The sequence below is a fragment of the Periplaneta americana genome, chromosome 2 (assembly GCF_040183065.1).
Source record: "Periplaneta americana isolate PAMFEO1 chromosome 2, P.americana_PAMFEO1_priV1, whole genome shotgun sequence".
In the NCBI taxonomy this organism is placed as follows: domain Eukaryota; kingdom Metazoa; phylum Arthropoda; class Insecta; order Blattodea; family Blattidae; genus Periplaneta; species Periplaneta americana.
The window spans coordinates 29,072,505-29,092,959 of record NC_091118.1 but is presented as its reverse complement, the minus strand read 5'-3'; the positions used below and the strand labels follow the sequence as shown (position 1 = coordinate 29,092,959).

Sequence of the window (20,455 nt, the reverse complement as noted above, 5' to 3'; positions counted from 1 at the left end):
GCTGCGATATTTTACTACTTAATTAACTTATTATTCCCAGAACATGAATTTTACCTGCAATCGAAAAGTATTGGGAATAAATTTGAATAAGGAACAAAAAAAAAAAGTTTCCTTCCCAGGCACGATTCAAACCACGGAAAAGTTACCAGTCTCTCGTGCTCTAGAGTGAACAAGGCTCTGAAATCAGCTACAAGGGTCGATCCGGTTTTTCTTTTTTCTTTTGCCACTACTGTACATCATACGTAACTATGCTCGAAGATGCATATCGATGGCTAAGAAGTGACAAAAATTGTCATTTAATTAACGTTAATTATATTATTATGTTCACAAAATTTGACAGTTAACTAATATTTTGCCCTTGAGTAGAAGATCTTGCAAAGCAGAAATATTATATAAAAAATTGCCTATTTTGAGAAAAAAAATAGATAATTTTTTAGACAATTGTTTCATAGTGACGACTTTTCGATTCTCCTTTTAGCTTCGAAAGGTAACTGATTTCTGCATTCATCAATTAGCGTACTTAAAAGTAAATTTCCGTGCCTAAAAGTACTTTTAACCATTCTAATTAGAAATACTGAAAACATAAACTCCAACTGTTTGTTTGTTTGTCTGTCTGTTTTTGTTTGTTTGTTTGTTTATTTATTTATTATAAATATTCACAAGAGCAAAACAATCACCATAGCCTACTACATATCCGAAGGCCGTGAAATCTATCTCTTTCGTCTTTTTCAAAAGTTTACCATTGCAAAAGAACGAATCAACAATTTTATTCTCTTTAAAATAGCAATATATTTGGGATTCTCGAGTCTAAAAAATCTTGTATGAAATACGACTCTTCGGATCGGTGGACAATATTCACTTCTCGTGCTTAAAACGCTATCATTTCGCAACTTGTTGCATAAATAGCTATTAAAACATTTTTTTTTATTCACGTGCAAATTTACAGATACGAGGTATCATTTCTTAGCTATCGATATACTACCTGGCATCGAACTGGTCAACCTTGCAACAGAAACAGAGAACAGCTCTCCATAAACTGCCTAATCACTATTAAATTAGGCTGTTTGTATAAGTTTATCTATTAAAAAAGTGAAGATCTTTTGAGCAAAAAGAAAACATCGGGAATGTCTTTCCTACAAAAAACACATATTCTTTCTCTTCTTTAGGTCTTTCAGGCACTGTCTTTATTAACGAGACTGAATTTTAACAAATTTACAGAATGATAACTTGAAAAATATTTAGTGTCGCCTGGCAACCTGTATTTTTGTTATTATCAGTTGATTGTAGGATGAAAACACAGCTTATTTTGTGTCATTTCCTAAATTTAATCAATAAGGATGATTTATGTTCTCTCTTGAAGGGTATACACCGTTTTAAAATAATTTAATACACAAACACAATTAATAAATGAACTGCTCAATAAGTTTTTGTAGTTTCATTCTCTTCAGCTCTAATCAACAATAACAACAATCCAGGTTCCTAGGCGACGACAGAAAATAAAAGATGCGAAAACAAATGAATGAGGTGTATAAACAATTGAATACTCTTTCATATTTAAGTATACAAATATAGGGATGCCATTTCAAATTACAAAGAGGGGTGGCTGAGGGGTAGGGGGTGAAATCTAGAATGCAATTAAGCCTGGTTTCAGACTTCCCCCTCAATATCTAAATTGGGAGTTCTGAAGATAGAATAAATAATGCTATAATTATATAACCTTGCAATGCCAATGATAAACTAAGTAGAAGGGGAAGGGGTAGTAGGCGTGGTGAGAGGAGGAGAACCAGTGAGAATAAAAATAAGAGGAATGGGCTCAAAAACACTATGAGGTAGAAACGGAATCAGAAATGCATAGAAAAATCTCGTCACCCTTTGTGAGTTTTTCCAATATATATATATATATTTAAACATGTAAATATTTTTTATGACGCTTGAAAAAAACAATTCCAACCACATCTTCATCAAGATTATCTGTCTGTCATTAGTCCATGTATGTGCACAATATTACCACTATAACTGCATAAAACCCATAACAAAATTCTATGGTGGGCGGGCAAAAGGTCGTAAGTCACTCTATGCAAAATTTACAGAAGGAATTTTCAAAGATTTAAACTACTGCTGTAAATCCGAAAAGTAACATGTTCCGGCTACTTCATGATTTTATTTATTGTTGACGTCACTGGTTTTAGAATCTCTTATAGGAAACGGGTTAATTAAGGAATATAAAATTAAAATCTTACATCACAAAAAGTAATGACTTAAGCCCTCTTGCCCGCCCACCGAAGATAATATTACAGACATAAACAATCATTCCTGTTATAAATTCTACATTACAATATATATTTCTATAAATTTCTTATTGAATATACCGAGAATAAAACTTCTGCTGCAACATAAATGTATGAGCGTTTGGATAGCATTACGCAACAACCGGCTATGCGCCTTTCCTCAAGTTTTGACAAAAAAAAAAAACGCGTTATTTTACAAGTTTCGAGAAAAACGCGTTAACTGATTTTTAAACATTTGCAAATCTAGCGACAAAAATTGAATTCTTGGAGACTTCATAAGCACATAAATAATATTTCCTGTACTGTTTCATACTAAATGCATAAAAATCAAATATCCGCGTTGATGTTATATTTATAATAATTAAGATTGAAATATTTGTATATGCTACGCATCAAATAATATAAAAATGTCGGACATATCTTCGGAATTCTTAACCCTTGTATCATATCAAATTCACAGACAGAAATCATGAACGATGGTCAAATAGACTGAATAAAATGCACACATCCTTAATAATTTTATTATTATTATTATTATTATTATTATTATTATTATTATTATTATTGTTATTTATTACTTATTTACTAGCGATATCAAGAAATATGGAATTTTATTAGTCCATATTTTAAGGTTTTTAAAGGCATACTTGCATGCATATTTAGTAAGTTTTCGTCCACACCTGTGGAGTAACGGTCAGCGCTTCTGGCCGCGAAACCAGGTGGCCCGGGTTCGATTCCCGGTCGGGGCAAGTTACCTGGTTGAGGTAACTTGCTGGCAAATGCTGGGTAACTTTCGGTGCTGGACCCCGGACTCATTTCACCGGCATTATCACCTTCATTTCATTCAGACGCTAAATAACCTAGATGTTGATACAGCGTCGTAAAATAACCCAATAAAACAAAAAGTAAGTTTTCAGAGCATGAACTTCCTGGCCCTATTACAACTAGTGGTTCGCTTATGAACCTAGTAGCTCGTCTTCTGGGACTTCGTGTATTGCTGCAACTTGAGTTTCAAGTACACTCAGTCTTCCTGTAGGCTTTACTTTTCCTACACTATCAGTTTGCATAAGTTTCTCCTACCATAGCCGAATATCACTCTAGAAGGTGTATGACGAGTATTGTAGACTCATTCTTTGAACCTGTGTTGTTGAATTACTCTGAATTAGCCATTCGACACAACGAGCTTTCTGTTCTGAATTCGCGGTTTTCAGAAAAAAAATTGGATATACGGAAAAAACGTGACATACGACTCAAGCAACAATGACTATTGCCACTGAATAAAATCTCCCAACTTTTTATAATAACCATTATTCAATTATTCTGATCATGTTATTAGATATTTTGATATTATTTTGTTACATTATTTTATGTACACGGTGTAATACATCTATTATCAGGCAGTACATCTCACTTGGCGATATGTCAGAGGAAGAACAATTGTTTGTATGCATCTGAAGTCTGATTAGTGAAATAAGTAGCTATGGAGAAGGAAAGGAACCCGGTCACTGGCCACCCTAGCCCATTACCTCCTGACTTAGTTGTCTCATGAGTGATTCCTTATTGGCGTCACTTATGAGATTCCAACCAGTCTTCAGGCAGTTGACTAAACAACAGTACACTATAATGACGCAATAAACATTACGAAAGTAAATAGAACAATAGTACCGATATATTATTATACAAAGAATATTAAAGAATAAAAATTGTAGTACAAACTAATTTAATGAAATATCTTAACAATTTTAATCAACTTTCACATTATATTTTCATAAATTATACACTTTATCTTCTCATGTTCACTTAACATACCAACATAATGATTTGGTTACAATAATGATGACGATCATGATCATATTATTATTATTATTATTATTATTATTATTATTATTACTATTATTATTATTATTATTATTATTACTATCACGATCGCCATCACCATCATAAATAAATCATTATATTGTATATGATGTTGATGATGATGATGATGATGATGATAATAATAATAATAATAATAATAATAATAATAATAATAATAATAATAACGAAAGTCAGCACTTGCAAGGTATCTACCACTCTCAGTTTCAAATAATACAAACTCTTACATCATTGATATTTGCAATGAAGACTGATCCTCTTCCTGAACGTGGTGAATCACATCAAATTGGCTCTCTTTGACATTCTCCCCGCATACCATAGAACAACAAAATAATAGAAGTGCACAACGCACATTACAAAAGGGAAACAGAGAATAAATGGTGAGCTCCTGGTGGTCTGGCTGTGAAGCTTAACATTTGAAAATTTGAGCGCGATATTGGTGGTTTTGTTGATCAAATTATAAAGATTGTTAAAGATGAATGTTGTTATTTTTGTGTCTTTATGTCATTTAATTAAGATAATAAGTAAAAATTTCAACACAACAAGTATAAATAAAATATTAGTTTTTTCTGATGAAATTTTCACTTATTTCCTTAATTAAATTAACATAAGCATACAAACGACTCATAAAATAGTCATTAGGCTCTCGTCTCAAAAGAAATATGGCGGCTATTTTGTTGTTCTGTGTGGCTTTCTGTTGCCTACGAGATATATCTCATATACAACGGTGTTTCCCACTAGCATCCCATCAGAAAATTCCATTGAAACGTTCAGCGCTTCTGGTGATCGGGCAACAAATCAACGGCCTGCACAGTCTTGCCACCAGAAGCTCGTCTCTCAGTTTCACCCCCTGTCACACAGGCACATATGTTTCGAGCCGCATCCGTTGCCTTTGCTCCTCTATTAAACTCAAACAGAAGAAAATGTCGGAAGTGTTCGTTTTTCTCCCCACTTGACATTCCATTTTCTTTTGTCCACAAATAGCACAAACTTTCTTCAAATCCGCAAAATTCAAGGCTTATTTACAAACACGATACACTAAATAACAAATGACAAACGATAAACAATCCCATAACAACTCATGATAACAGACAAAAACGCTACGAACTTATACATCAGCCTAATGTATTACAGAAATCTTACTTCAGTCGTTTTCATCTCACACTGAATTTGGAATAAAATATTTTCTTGTAGGTAGACAAGGACACTGGTTCAGAATGTTCACTCTTATATAAATCATACATGATCGGAATGGTGAGGTGTGACGGGGGGAACTGTGTACTTATCTGTGCCGTGCTGTAGTGTGATTTATATAAAGAGAATCGATTTATATGATTTACTACATCAGAAATTTTAGCTTCACTTAGTTTATTCACAGCAGGAGATTTTCCTCTATTATCTTGTATTGTCTCTGACTTACTGGTCTTCTTTAGGTAGCCATCAATCCTATCTCCTGAAATCCTGAGAGTTTGGGTAAAACACAGTTTACACACCTGAACCCCTGCTAACGTATATATTCTTGTGCAATGTCGCCTACTTTCCCCCTTCGTTCTCTTCCTCCTTACCCTGCCAACCATTACTTTACTGGCTACATACAGAGCCTTTGCTTCATATGATTCCAGGTTCCAAAATATTTCAAACTCTTTTTTTCTATCTTCTATACCGACTCTCTCATTACATTTTGAATTGCATTGAAAATCTCTAAATTCCTTAGGCTTAACAACTTTCCCTTTTTGGTTTATGTAAGGCTGGTTTAGTTGGCACTTGCGTTTTCTATCATCTCTATTTTGATCTGGATTTTTTCTCTTTCGTCCTTTCTTAGGCCTTTCTAATAAAACAGTGATATCATTAGTTGTGTTATTGTTCTCAGCACTGTTAGCAGTCATTGACTGTGAGACTGTACCCATGTGTGCGTTGAGGTCGAAAGTCACAGAAAATGTGTTGTGTTCACATTCCAATGAGTCACTTATCACACGGCCATGATTAACTAAACTTTCCTGTTCTCTTGGTGAAGGACATGTCGATACCTCAACACGATCACTTCCTTCCACTGTATTTACTGAAATAGGTTCTGGAGGGCCCATATAACAACGGGATAATAATACACCAAAAGCGTTTCCAACACTAAATGTTTGTAAAGCGGTGAGTTGGGAAGAATCAGAATTCACATCTTGTCCTTCGACTCCGTCAGGAATACATACAGAACTTGAGCTCCCATAATTCGAAAATGCAATATTATGGGAAGACGATGTTGATGGTATGTCCTACAACAATGAAATATGACTTATTCAATATTGTAATATGATTCATAATCTAAAGATATATAATATACAGAGGTCACAAAGTAGGCGTACTTCCCATGTTTTCTTATTTAACTTAGTTTGTGACTGCTGAATGTGAATGTTGATATCCCCATGTTAATGTTGGTACCATGCTACCATGGTAACCGTGCAGTTATAAACAAACATGGCTGACTAGAGTCCATTTACCATCGAACAAAGATTAATGACAGCTAGGGTTGCCCATACTTTTCTTCTCTTCGAGTATTTGCCTCCCTTATTTTTGCATAATGTAAACATAACTATTCTAAATATTCTACTTTGCATGAATGATTGTTTATATGGCGGATTTTGTTGTTCAAGAAATGTATCAGGCTAAAATATGCAGTATTCTTATAAAGTAATTCTTGCCAGAAATGGGTTTTAGTGGTCATCTGTTTAAAATCAAACGATATTAAGATTATAAATTTGTAAAAACTGACTAGTTTTGTTCTAAGCATACCCAGTAGTAGTTCTAATAATACTTATACAAAGAAGATGTTTCATCTCATGAACAGGAGCATGACACATCTAATCAAATCGAAGCTACAAACTGCAGTCGATTTCAACTATTACACGAAACAAAATCTGTCTCAAAATACTCTTCATTCAAATCTAGGTGCCTAAGTGTAAAATAAAGTTGTTTTGTAGTATACGAGTATGAAGGGAATAATTTGCCAGTTTTCTACGTGAAATTTTGCCGATTTCTTAGTCTTCCATATTTTCTTTCAAAAAAAGTTGGCAACCCTAATGACAGCATATATTATTATTATTATTATTATTATTATTATTATTATTACTATTATTATTATTATTATGTACCGAAGTACATATGATATTTCCGTGAAGAAATTCTGTGATTTAAAGACGGTGCTTACTCTGTCGGATCCCGGCCAGTTAGTCGCTCATGACAAGTGCACCTCTGCACTGTATGGACATTGTGCCACTGTCATACATCTATGACGCAGTGCATGAGGGTAGGCCACTAGAGGGAACCCAAGAGGTGGAACTTAAACTGAGAGGATTCACTCCGACATTGGGATGGGAATCAGGTGTGGCTTAGTGGATAGAGCATCAGCACGTAGAGCTGAAAACCTGGGTTCAAATCCCCATGCCGGAGAGAATTTTTCTCTGTTCCACTTATCCTTCATTCTAATGACAGCTGTTTGGCTTCATGGAAGACGTCATACCGCGACACCGTAAAAACAGTGAAGATGAAATTTCGTGACCCCTTTGATGTGCAACCGCCAAGAAAAGCAACAATGTTGGGATGGGGTAAACATACATTCACAACAGGTAGTGTGAAAGACCATTCCAGAAGTGGAAGGCTGACAAAAACATGACATGCTGTTGATGCATCAGTGGAAAGATCTCCCCTGAAATCCACTCGGAAAAGATCTGCAGAGCTTGGCATCCCTCGTTCGAGCATTATGAAACACATTAAAGTTGATTTAAAGCTCAAACATTTAAGTTCCATTCCACGTCAGTGAATTAAGCGATGCTGATATGGATGCACGTAAAGCAGCATGTGGAACGCTTCTTAAAACGTTTTCTGGGGATTCATCAAGGGCAAAGTGCGAAATCGTCGCTATAACAAAACAGCACAATTACGAGCAGCTGTGGAAGATGCCTTCTACGAAGTGACCCATGATTATCTCCGCAAAACATCTGCCAGGACATGGCACAGAATTCAGCTGAGCTATGAAAACGAAGGTCTTCATATCGATGTCTTGGATTGTTAAACTATCAGGTACATGTCCATATCAATCAATCAACCATACCCATTGTAGTGTCGTAATATATGGGAGTACGCCCACTTCGTGATCTCTCTGTATATTGGGTTGATGCAGAAGTTCGTAGCGTTTTTTCGCAGTAACAAAAGTTATTTCAGATGAATAGAAGACACAAATTAATCAGTATATTCTCGTACATTATCTATGATCTAGTTCAATTCCGCGTCTGAAGAAATCTTCTGCTTTGGAGTTAAAGAAATTGTCAGGCCAAGTTTATAAAGCATCTTCGTTATTAAAAGAGTTCCCTTGATTGTTAAACAGATAAAGGAAAGGGTGAAAAAACTCAGGGCGCAAGATCGGGAGAATATCAGGAATGTGGAATCACCTCCCAAACAAACTCCTGAATAGCTGCTTCCGTCATATTAGCGGAGTGCAGACATGTATTATTGTGTTGCAGCAGCATATCAAGCAGCCTTCCCAGTCGTTTTTCTTAAATTGCAGCCTCAATGCGTCTGAGTTGTTGGCAATAAATGTCAACAATTATGGTGACATTCCTGGGAAGCAATTCCTGGTACACGACCCTTCTATATCCCACCAGACGCATAACATCATCTTCTGTGGATGGACACTAACTTTTGTATGAAGTGCTTTTTTTTTTTAAGGCTCAGCAATTCCTTTCTTTTTTATGTTGACATAAAGGCACCATTTTTCAGCAACAGTAACCATCTTGGATAGCAATTATCCATGTTGTTCACACGAGCTAACCAATGAAGAGCAAGAACAGAAGCACAAATGGCTACTTGCTTTCTGTTGTTTTCACTAAAAGTGAACGGTACCCATACACCCGATTTCTGAACCTTGCCCATGGAATTTCAATGTCCCACGATTGTCGACTGATCGCAATTCATCACATCTGACAGTCATTACCGGGTTGACTGACGTGGATCATTACGGATTAGCGTTCTGAAGTTCTTCATTGAAGTCCGATGGTCTTCCTGAATGTGGTGAATCACTCATGTCAAAGTGGCCCTTTTTGAAACGACAGAACCATTTTCTTTTTTTTTTTCTTTGCTTTCTCCAATGGCATTCTCCCCACACACGCCACAAATGTTTCAAGCCACCTCCGCTGCCTTTGCCCTCTATTTTTTAATTGCTTAGTTTACGACACTTTATCAACTGCTATGGTTATCTACTATCCGAGTGAAATGAATGTGATAAGGCCGGTGAAATGAGTCCAGGGTCCAGAGCCGAAAGTTACTCAGCATTTGCTCGTAATGGGTTGAGGAAAAACTCCGGTAAAAACTTCAACTAGGTAACTTGATCCAAGCAGGATTTGAACCCGAGCCTGCTCGTTTCACAGTCAGGCATGCTAACTCTTACTCCACAGCGGTGGATTTTGCAGAAGAATATATCAGAAGTGTTTGTTTCTCCCCCCTCCCCACTTGACACACTATCTTTTTTTAGCCCACAAATAGCACAAACTTTCTTCAAATCCGCAAAATTCAATACTCCAAATAACAAATGACAAATGACAAACGATAAACAGTTTCCTAACAATGCAATGTTGTTATGACGAACAAAAACGCTACCAACATATGCATCAAGCTAATAATATTACACTGTTACATACCTATAGTGACTGGAAAATTTTCTCTTCAGTTTCAGGGCAATTCTTAATAATTAACATAATCTATAATTTGTTGTGCTCTATTACTCATCATTAATAAATAAATTCGTACTCGAGTGACTAATATTAGTATACTAAATTATATTATTCACAATGGACTGACGATCCAGATGTCACTCAAGCGCCTAACTGCATAATGAGGTTATTAAAAGTATTTTCCTAGTTTGTCAGTTATGCATAAACAATGTAAGAGCAAGAAAACTGCGCTTACAAAGCTGCATGATGCAGAATTATGATTAACACAAAGATTTAAACTCATAGCCATTTATTGCAAAACTTTAAATCTCGGATTCAAGAGACTGGAAATTACATTTCTTTAATAATAAATTTATATATAAAGAAAAGGCGCCAAAAGTGTATGTACACATAGTTTATGCTCATATACGATAAGTGACATCAAAATCACGAGTTCTTAAAAATTGATGCTTAGCCAGTTGATGCATAACACCATTTAAAAATAAAAAATTATAAATACATAACAAAATCCAAACTTTGCTATGTCAGCTCATACATGTAGATATGAAACCAGATAACAATAATTGTTTCATTCAAATTACTGCAACTGAGTCAGCTATTTGAGAAAATACACATGTCCTTAACAAAATTATAAGTTCTGAAAAAACTGTAAAAAGAACTGTAGTATATAAAATTGGATGTATGTTCTTATCTTTTTATGGTGAATTTTCATGAGGATTGCAATATTTCCAAGTATTTTACAGAAATGTTTAATTACCTTATATTTGTGAGCACCAGGGTGCCCTAAAGTTCGTGAACATACGTTGTTTCTCTAATACCCGAAAAGATTATAGTAAAAAATTGTAGTAATTTGTATTTACTTTGTAAGTTAATGGGAATAATAATTATTTAAGTACAGAATTAGTACATAATGTATTATTGTCACTCATATTACCAAAATAGAAAACAAAATCCTAGATCTTTTTTATAGATAAACCTTCTTGTCAAAGGCATAAGAAATGCACATAGTCAAAAAGTATACATACATTAAAATATAATAAGAGTCAATGGAATATTATTTCATTATTTAAGATTTACATCACTCACAGATGCGTCCTTTAGACTGTAAGAACACGTAAAAACATCGACATCTTTCCCTAGTAGCATAGCCTGTGATTTTTCAGGATTCAGAATCAATCCAAACTTCTGTTTCCAGGAAGTTCGGAATTTTAAATTTGGTTTTATTTGGTTATACTGTCATTCAAAATTCAAATATCTTGGAGCAACAGCAACAAATATAAATAACACTAGGAAAGAAATTAAACGTACAACTAATATGGGAAATGTCTATTATTATTCGGTTGAGAAGATTTTAATCATCCAGTATGCTCTCAAAAAAACTAAAAATTATAATTTACAAACCAATTATATTACCGGTTGTTCTGTATGGTTGTGAAACTTGAACTTTCATTTTGAGGTTAAGGCTGTTTGAGAATAAGGTGCTTAGGAAAACATTTGGAGCTAACAGGGATAAAGTTACAGGAGAATGGAGAAAGTTACACAACGCAGAACTGAAAGCATTGTATTCCTCACCCGACATAATTATAAATATTAAATCTAGACCTTTGAAATGGGCAAGGCATGTAGCACACAGGGGCAAATTCGAAAATGCATATGAAGTGTTAGTTGGGAGGCTGGAAGAAAAAAAAAGACCTTTGGGGAGGCTGAGACATAGATGGGAGAATATTAAAATGGATTTGAGGGAGGTGGCAATATGATGGTAGAGACTGGATAAATCTTGCTCAGGATAGGAACCAATGGCAGGCTTATGTGAGGGCGGCAATAAACATATGGGTTCTCTAAAAACCATTTGTAAGTAAGTATATGGTCAGTCACCATATCAGAACTGGCGTCGATATACAATTGTAAATCATCTGCATTAAGAAGATATCCAGTGTTATATTGTCTATGGGATATATATTATATACATACACTCATCAAAAAAGTTAAGCATATAACTGTTTTCATTACCTTGAAATAAAATAGATCTTATAATTGGGTTTTTGGTACCTCAGAATAGAACACAAAGTAGAAATACACTGTTTAACACTGGACTCAGTAATGAAAAGAAAAAGTTGCATTTTTTTTAAAAAAAAAGACAGAAAAAGAGAAGTTGAAATCAGGTACAACATCAAACAAAAGGAAATGGTGTTTTCAGCACCCTGTTCAATAACGTGTTGGTCCTCCACGAGCCCTGAGGCATTATTTATGCGATGGGGCATGCTCAATACCAGTAACAGTAATTATAGTTTATTTAACGATGCTCGCAACTGCAGAGGTTATATCAGCGTCGCTGGTGTGCCAGAATTTTTGTCCCACAGGAGTTCTTTTACATGCCAGTAAATCTACTGACATGAGCCTGTCGCATTTAAACACACTTAAATGCCATCGATCTCGGCTGGGATCGAACCCGCAACCTCGAGCATAGAAGGCCAGCGCTATACCAACTGCGCTACCGAGGGCGATGCTCAATACCAACGCATCGAAGCTCTCCTGAGGCAAATTGTCCCATTCCTCCAGGGCAGCATTCCTGAGGGCTTGAATCGTTAATGGGGGATGCTGACGAGTGGAAATCACTCTCTTGAGAAAGCTCCATACATTTTCTATGCAGTTCATATCTGGTGAGCATGCTGGCCAATTCATTCTTCGGATCCCAGGTCCTACCTTCTCCTACAGTCTCTGCAAAACCACTTACTATGGGTTGGAGGATGTTGTTTTCATACACTGCAACAGTCATGTTTCCTTGTATTGGAACCAGAGGCCAAACATGATACCAGCCCAGAACAAGATTGAGCCACTGAATTGTTGGTGACGTTCCACAGTCATTGAGGGTTCGTTCCTCTGATCATCTCCATATGCAAATAGAGTTGTTGTCAGGGTGCAAGCCAATTCGCACTTTGTCTGTGAATAAATTTCTGGTCCATTAGTCTCATGTGCTCTAGCCCATCTTGCACGAGCACTCCTGTGCTGTGGACAAAGTGCAGGAGTCTTGCGTGGTCTTCGATATTATTGTGATGTACCGAAGCACGCATGATATTTCCGTGCAAGAATTCTGCATTACCATATGATGAAGGATGGGTGGAGCAGAGAAAAATTCTCTCCGGCACCAGGACTCGAGCCCAGGTTTTCAGCTCTACGTGCTGACGCTTTATGTACTAAGCCACACCAGATTCCAGTTCCGATGCCGGATTGAATCCTCTCAATTTAAGTTCCACCTCTTAGTTTCCCTTTAGTGGCCAACCCTCATGCACTGTGTCACAGATGTGTGACAGTGGTACAATGTACACTCGTAATGAGTGCACCTCTGCACATAGTGTGTTGGACATTATAATCACTCTTTCTCCTCACTCCACGCTCGTCTTCTCCTGAGTCAACGACAGTACAAAAAATAGACAAAACACATCTACAGCAAATAAGAACTTCAAACAATCACTACCAAAGGCAGACTGAACAATCAGTTTACCTTCGCTCACAGTCCACATGTTCTGAATTCAGTGAGCAAATGCTACATGTGCACCCATCTTTACAAGATTTTTGAATACATCACACTTACTTACTTACAAATGGCTTTTAAGGAATCCCCAGGTTCATTACCGCCCACACATAAGCCCGCCATCGGTCCCTATCGCGTGCAAGATTAATCCAGTCTCTATTAACATATCCTACCTCCCTCAAATCCATTTTAATATTATCCTCCCATCTACGTCTCGGCCTTTCCAAAGGTCTTTTTCCCTCCTGTCTCCCAACTATAGTCGCGACACTGTTATTTCCGGCGTGACTCCTCCTCTTTGCTTACGTCTTAGGAAGTGAAGGCTCTATAAAGTCTAGGTAGGTAGTATCGTTCGCCACTTTTGTTCTTTCGTTGCCGAGCTACCATACGAGGAATCTATTTGCCACACCATTAAACATTATCATGTCGTAGCTCCTATGATAATAAATCAAACGCACTGTAATTCAGCAAATAATTGAGCAGCAAATAACGTCCTCGTGTGCTTTCTGCGAACGCCAACGAAAGAGCCAAAATGGCGGGCGATTATATTAAGTATTTCTCGAGCCTTAGGAAATGCATCAGCGAATCACAAGACGCACACATTTAAATATAGCCGACCGACAACGTGATTGGCTGCTGGAAATTAGAGCAACGAGACTATAACACTGAACACATCACACACAATGCAAATACCAAATCAGCCACCAGCATAGCTCAGTCGCTGAAGCACTTGCCTGCCAATACGGAGTTGCGTTCGGACGTGAATTCGAATCCCACTTGGAGTTTTTCAGATTTTCCCCAAATGTAAGACGAATCCTCGGCCTCACCTCGCTATCACCAATCTTGACAACAAATAACCCAGAATCATTACATAACCAATCAATGCCTTAATCTGTGCGACACAAGCTGATGTTTTTTAATGAAAGCCCTACCACATTTGTCACATTTATGCCGTTTCTGCCCAGTGTGCCTTAATCTATGACAGGCCAGGGCAGAATTGCACCTAAAACTCATCTCACAGATGTCGCATTTGTGCGGCTTCTCACCAGTGTGAATTAACCTATGCACGCGCAAGCTCGACCGGACCCTAAATGCCTTTTCACAAACCTCACATTTGTGAGGTTTTTCGCCTGTGTGTATTAATGTGTGTTGCCTTAGACAAAAGAGAGATCTAAAGCTCTTCTCGCAATATTCGCATTTGTGAGGAGTCTCGCCTGTATGAATTAACAAGTGTTCTGTGAGACCTTTCTTTTGAAGGTAAGTTTTACCACAAACGTTACATTTGTGACGTCTCTCTTCTGTGTGCGTTAATTTATGTATATTTAGATTACTCTTGCTTATATATGATTTATCACATATGTCACATTTATGCGGCTTCCCGTCTGCGTGCAAAAATACGTGATTTAATAGAGAAGCTCGCAATCTGAAGCTTTTCTCGCAAATGTGGCACCTGTGTGGTTTTTCGCCTGTATGAATTCGACGGTGAGCGACAAGACTATTTTTCTGAGTAAAAAATTTACCACACATATTACAGCTGTAGGGCTTTACAAAAGTGTGTACTAATATATGACTTGCCAGTGTTTGCCGAAGACTAAAACTTCTAGCACACACGTAGCATTTATACGGCTTTTCGGCAACGTGTATTGATCTATGCCTTATCAGATTTGACTGGTTGTTAAAAATCTTATCACACACCTTGCATTTGTACGGCTTCCCGGCTGCATGGGTTAATTTGTGATGCGAAAGCGTTTCCTCTTTAAAGAAGATCTTACCACATTTGTCACACTTAAGAGACACGCTTGTATGCGTTGCCATGTGGTTTAGTAGACCCCTACGACACCGAAATGAATCCCCGCATTCTTCGCACTTGTGCGGTTTTTCACCCGAGTGAATCAATTTGTGTACTCGAAGATTACTCATCTGCCTGAACGCCTTCCCACAAGTGTCACATTTGTGAGGTTTTTCGCCTGAGTGAACTAATTTGTGTGCATCAAGGTGATTCTTTTGACGGAAAATCTTTTCACAAACTTCGCATTTATGAACTTTTTTCTTAATTTCCTTTAACGCTTTTGATTCAAGATTCTGCCCCTTTCGAAAACTATTCACACATTTCTCGCATTTGTTCCTATCTACTGAAATATTCTCTCCTCTAAACCTTTCCCCACAGGTCTTACAGTTCAAAAGTTTTAACTCCAAGTCATCCTCAATGTGTTGTGTAAGACTTCTGTCTGCTGTATCGAATTCCAACGCATTTTCCTGCGTAGTGTTACGAGCATGGCTGCAAGTTTGATTCACATCCACTGTACCCACCTGCGCACACTCCAGACAGTTAGTTTGTCCTGCTGAAGTACTGCAGTCCTCGACTTCAATTTGGACTGTATCGTGGCAATGCAGAGGCGTTATCCTGGACACACCAAAACGTATTTTGATAACAAAATGGTTAATATAACTCGCACAATAACAGTATATAGACCTTCGATGCGTTTGTAATCTAATGTAGGCTCAAAAACAATACCAATAAATCAAGGGAAAAGTATATATGGATATTAATTTTGGAACAGATGCATTATAGGACCCACCTTAAATATAAAAATATGCTAATCCGAAAAAAAAGGTCAACGGAAGTTGCGTTTCGATCAATTAAATGATCGATATATATTGTTTTCATTATGTTGCAACCAATCAATATTGTTGTAAATTAGTTTGATCATAATCATGGTGGCAATTTCGAATGCCATAGTTAAATATAAAAAAGAAGTGGACCAAATTCTCTCTCTTGATTTAAAATGTAGGCCTCGAAATGGAGGAAATTATGGAATTATAAATAAGTTGTAAACTTTTAGTAGCTTTATCCATGAATAAAGACATGTAGGCTATGTTTATGGTTCTTATACGAATGTGGTATACTTAGGAGTGAAATGTTTTGCGAAACATGCAATCCTGGGGTGAGACTGAAGAAATTTAAAAGTAAACGAGATGAACTCCTGTGGAGATGTCATTGGAAATTACAAGGTATTAAATGACAGACACAGGAACGCTGTATCGTAGCACTTTGTGAAATCACTCGGATAATGGAGAAGATGAAACGGAACATCTCCAGTGAGGTCCATGGTAAAATGCTAATTTTACACCAATTTTGTTTTTAATTCTTTGGTCCAGGGAAAATACTTGTAAAAATGTGTTTTTGTGAAAGACTAGTATTTTCTCTGGACCAAAAATTCAGTATAAATGGAGTAGAATTATTATTTTATAATATATTATAAAGTTGACTAATATGAACTTAATTTTATTGTGGTATTAATACTAATGTTGTATTGTTTGAAAGTTTAATGTTACTGTGTTTAAAGTTTAGCTTTGGTTTGTTTCTTTAACTTTATTTTGAATAAAATTTAATATATTGTATAACAAAGGTGACTAATATGAGCTTAATATCATTATTGTTGGTTTTATTAAATTATACATGTTTATAGTACTATATGTATTTAGTATTGTTAAGATGGCATGCTTGATATAATAATCGAAAATATACATATATATTCGATACTATGGAATACTCGAGGTGGGTCCTATAATGCATCTGTTCCTTAATTTTATCTTCGAGATATAAAATATATACAAAGTGTTTCAGAAATACTTTGACAAACCTTGGGGTCATGTTCCTCACACCAAAACAAGAAAAAGTTCATATAATGTCCAAAAATTCTAAGTTTGTTTTAGTTATTAATGAAAGAACATAATAAAACATCTGTTAGATATTGTCAGCTTGGTAGCAAGTGTTGCAACTTTAATCAATTAAAAAACTCAAAACAAATATTCAAATGACAAATGACTGTAGTAAACAAGTCTCCTTGGCAACACATAGCCATCCAGGATACAATGGGTGCATCGGCAGACTTGTATCGATAATATCATTCGATTATCTAACAAAATGAATTATTATTGGTTACAAACTTAAGTTAAGTTGTTGAACATAAACTTTCGTTGTTATGAGTTTCTGAATTGATTAAAGTTGCAACACTCGCTACCAACCTGACAATATCTAACAGATGTTTTATTATGTTCTTTCATTAATAACTAAAAAACTAAGGATTTTCGGACATATGTTTATATGAACGGTTTTCCTTGTTTTGGTATGAGAAACATGCCCCCAAGGTTTGTTGAAGTATTTCTGAAACATTCTGTATATATGCTTTCACGTGTTAATTAACTAGGTTATCTTGTTGACTAGTTTCAGCTTGGGGGGAGGGGCATCCTATGTAGTAATCAAGGGAACCTAGTTAATTAACACGTGAAAGTATATATACAGAATGTTTCAGAAATATATATATATATATATATATATATATATATATATATATATATATATATAGCGTCCAATTCCAAAACTGTCTAAATCCATTTTTTAAAAAATTGAGATATGGTGGTTTCGTCATCTACCTAAAGTTCTCTACCAACTTTCTAATGAATGTTGTGCCTAAATTCTCTCTTTCCTTCCATAAATAAGCTTCAAATATGACGAACACTGCAAACAATTGGAAAAAAGCTATCAGTTTTTGGCGTTTCCTAAAAATTGTTAAGAATGGATGTAGACAATTTTGGAATTGGAGGCTTCAATATATATATATATATATATATATATATATATATAGGCTACCTTACATTCCGAAGTGATATAGTGTTAGAAGTTGTGTAATCATGATGTTTAATTTTATCATTTATGTTTTTTAATGATGATGTCAGCAGAGATTGATTTTTTAATCGGTTTATTTCACGACGCTTTAACAATAGCGATACTTACCTACTGTTGAGTAAAATGAAGATTATAATTCCATTCACTGGAATTCATTTCGATGGATTAAAGAGTTGAAATTTTCGCAATCTCACGCTCTACAACAGGAAAAATGCAGCCCTTGAACAAAGGATTTTTCCAATAGTGGAGAACGATTCATACACATGTATATATTTCCATGTCACTTTACATTCTACTCCAAAAAAATTCCGAAATATTTGCATGAATTAGTTTATTTTACATCAGTTTATGAACTGTAATCGTTATCTAACATGAGTGTTGGAAAAGAATATTGAAACACACGTGCAATGCTGCTAGCGAAATGAGTCCAGGATACAGTGCCGAAAGTTACCCAGCATTTGCTCTTGATGCGTTGAGAGAAAACCCGGAAAAATCTCAACCAGGTACCTTATCCCAATCATGATTTGAATCCGGCCTGCTTATTTCACTGTCACACATGCTGATTGACTGCACTGCTATAAATATTTTAGTAGGGTGATAGTATGAGAACCATTATTATAAATTAACATTTTTATATTTTTGCCGAAACTTAGCCAGAAATCCTGCAACATATCACTTGTTAACACTTCCAACCATCACAGTAGAATGGCAATTGAACTCTTTCGTTTATACAACGGACCGATGTTTAGCTAAAACACCTCCACCATATTGGTAATTCTCTGAGAACCATACTCTATGCTCTACGAGACCAAAAACAGGAAATGGACTGGCTACAAATTGTACACTGCCCAACCGTAAGGAAGACCAAACTGGAGGATCGCAACTGGGAAGAAAGAAGTTGCATGAGACAATGATATATCAAATTTTCAACATACCTGCCATTTGAAACAAATAAATCTTTGTTTTATATTAATACCACCAGTCAGATTAATTCACAAAAAATTTAGTTCCAGCAGTGTAGTCAAATGTTTTTTCCTTTTCTAAATATAATAATTGCTATAGAGAAGAGACTAATATCTGTATTGTTCAATGTAGTAAGATTACTTTTTGTTAATAACTTCAATTTATTCTTTAATGAAAACTATTATAAAATATCAAATCAATTATTAATACGCTGCGCTGGTACTGCATCTCCAAAATGAATATAATAATCTGTGGCTCTACAGCCCGTGAAGGGCCTAGACCGACCAGCCGGCTGCTGGCCTCACACCCACATGCCGAAGCAGAGGTGGACGATCATCCAACCAGAATGGAGGTATCGTGAGTTAGCATGATGATTCTCCCAGCCCAAAATGAATAAGTTTCATTTATTGTTATTATTAAGTTGGTTTCTTCTTCATATCAAAGAAAATGTTATATTTTGTAAACATTACTCTTGTGTTACATTTCACATAGAGTTAGAACAGTGCTGTCATGGTAAATTTTTTCTTGACCATACACTCTCTCCACACCAAATAGTCGCTCTACAAAATGTATTTCAATAAATTTTACTCTGCTAATATTTTTTTTTTTTTTTTTTTTTTTTGGGGCATTCTAATAAAACCAACATATAATACGAAATACATGAAAACAACAGCAGCTATCTTACCATTAAACAACAAATTATAGAATGTCCCAAATAGCTTTTCCTTGTAGAACAGGGCCATCAAGATAAATTCTTGAACGTGTATCTGCAGCAGTACGGTGACTTTTCAACCATTCTTTAATGTATGGCTCTGGATTCCAGCGTTATAGAGGCGGACCATTTATACGGATGAACATAAGTGATGATATATTGGAAACAGTGTTGGCAACTCAAGTGTACGGGGAAGTCGACATACGTAATTAAAAAAATCGTTAGAATATGTATTTTCAATAATGAAATTTTCGCTTTTCTCGCTGGAGAGTGCTGAAAAAGTCGCTAAATCTCATTTAACCAACACAAAAGTTACGACAAATTTGTTGCTAAATCTATCAAAAGTAGTCAGATTTGGCAACAACGTCGCTAAATTGGCAACACTGATTGGGAAGAGGACGTGAAAAATGCGTGAACAAACGCGAACTGGCTTGGCAATGCTGCCAATGTCGAAGTTTAAATCGCTATTTGATAGTCGATGGGCAATTCCAACCAACTACAATGTTTCAACGGTTGGCTGAATTAAACATAATACGATACAATTTGTAAAAGAAGCGTAAGGGTTTGATTTTTATCTTGCCTATACGGCCTCTCAATAAAAAGCAGGTGGTCATATGCCGTATGCTCCTGTATAGCCTCCATGACAGTACTGAGTTAGAATTATAAAACCTCATTTATTTTTAC

At 35.9% G+C, this 20,455-nt stretch overlaps 1 protein-coding gene across 4 annotated transcripts in view; it reads right to left on the bottom strand.

The window, feature by feature from the left end:
* The window catches only part of LOC138691415 (zinc finger protein 83-like), a 42,299-nt gene that overhangs the window by 14,302 nt on the left and 7,542 nt on the right, over positions 1-20,455 (bottom strand). For 2 of the 4 annotated variants that reach the window (XM_069813340.1, XM_069813330.1), the window contains one exon: positions 1,172-15,810. In XM_069813340.1, the coding sequence (XP_069669441.1) occupies positions 14,286-15,810 (1,525 nt within the window). In that variant the 3' untranslated portion in view covers positions 1,172-14,285. Of the gene's footprint in view, positions 1-1,171; positions 15,811-20,455 lie in introns of those variants that run through there. The other 2 variants (XM_069813350.1, XM_069813358.1) reach the window with 2 other exon arrangements.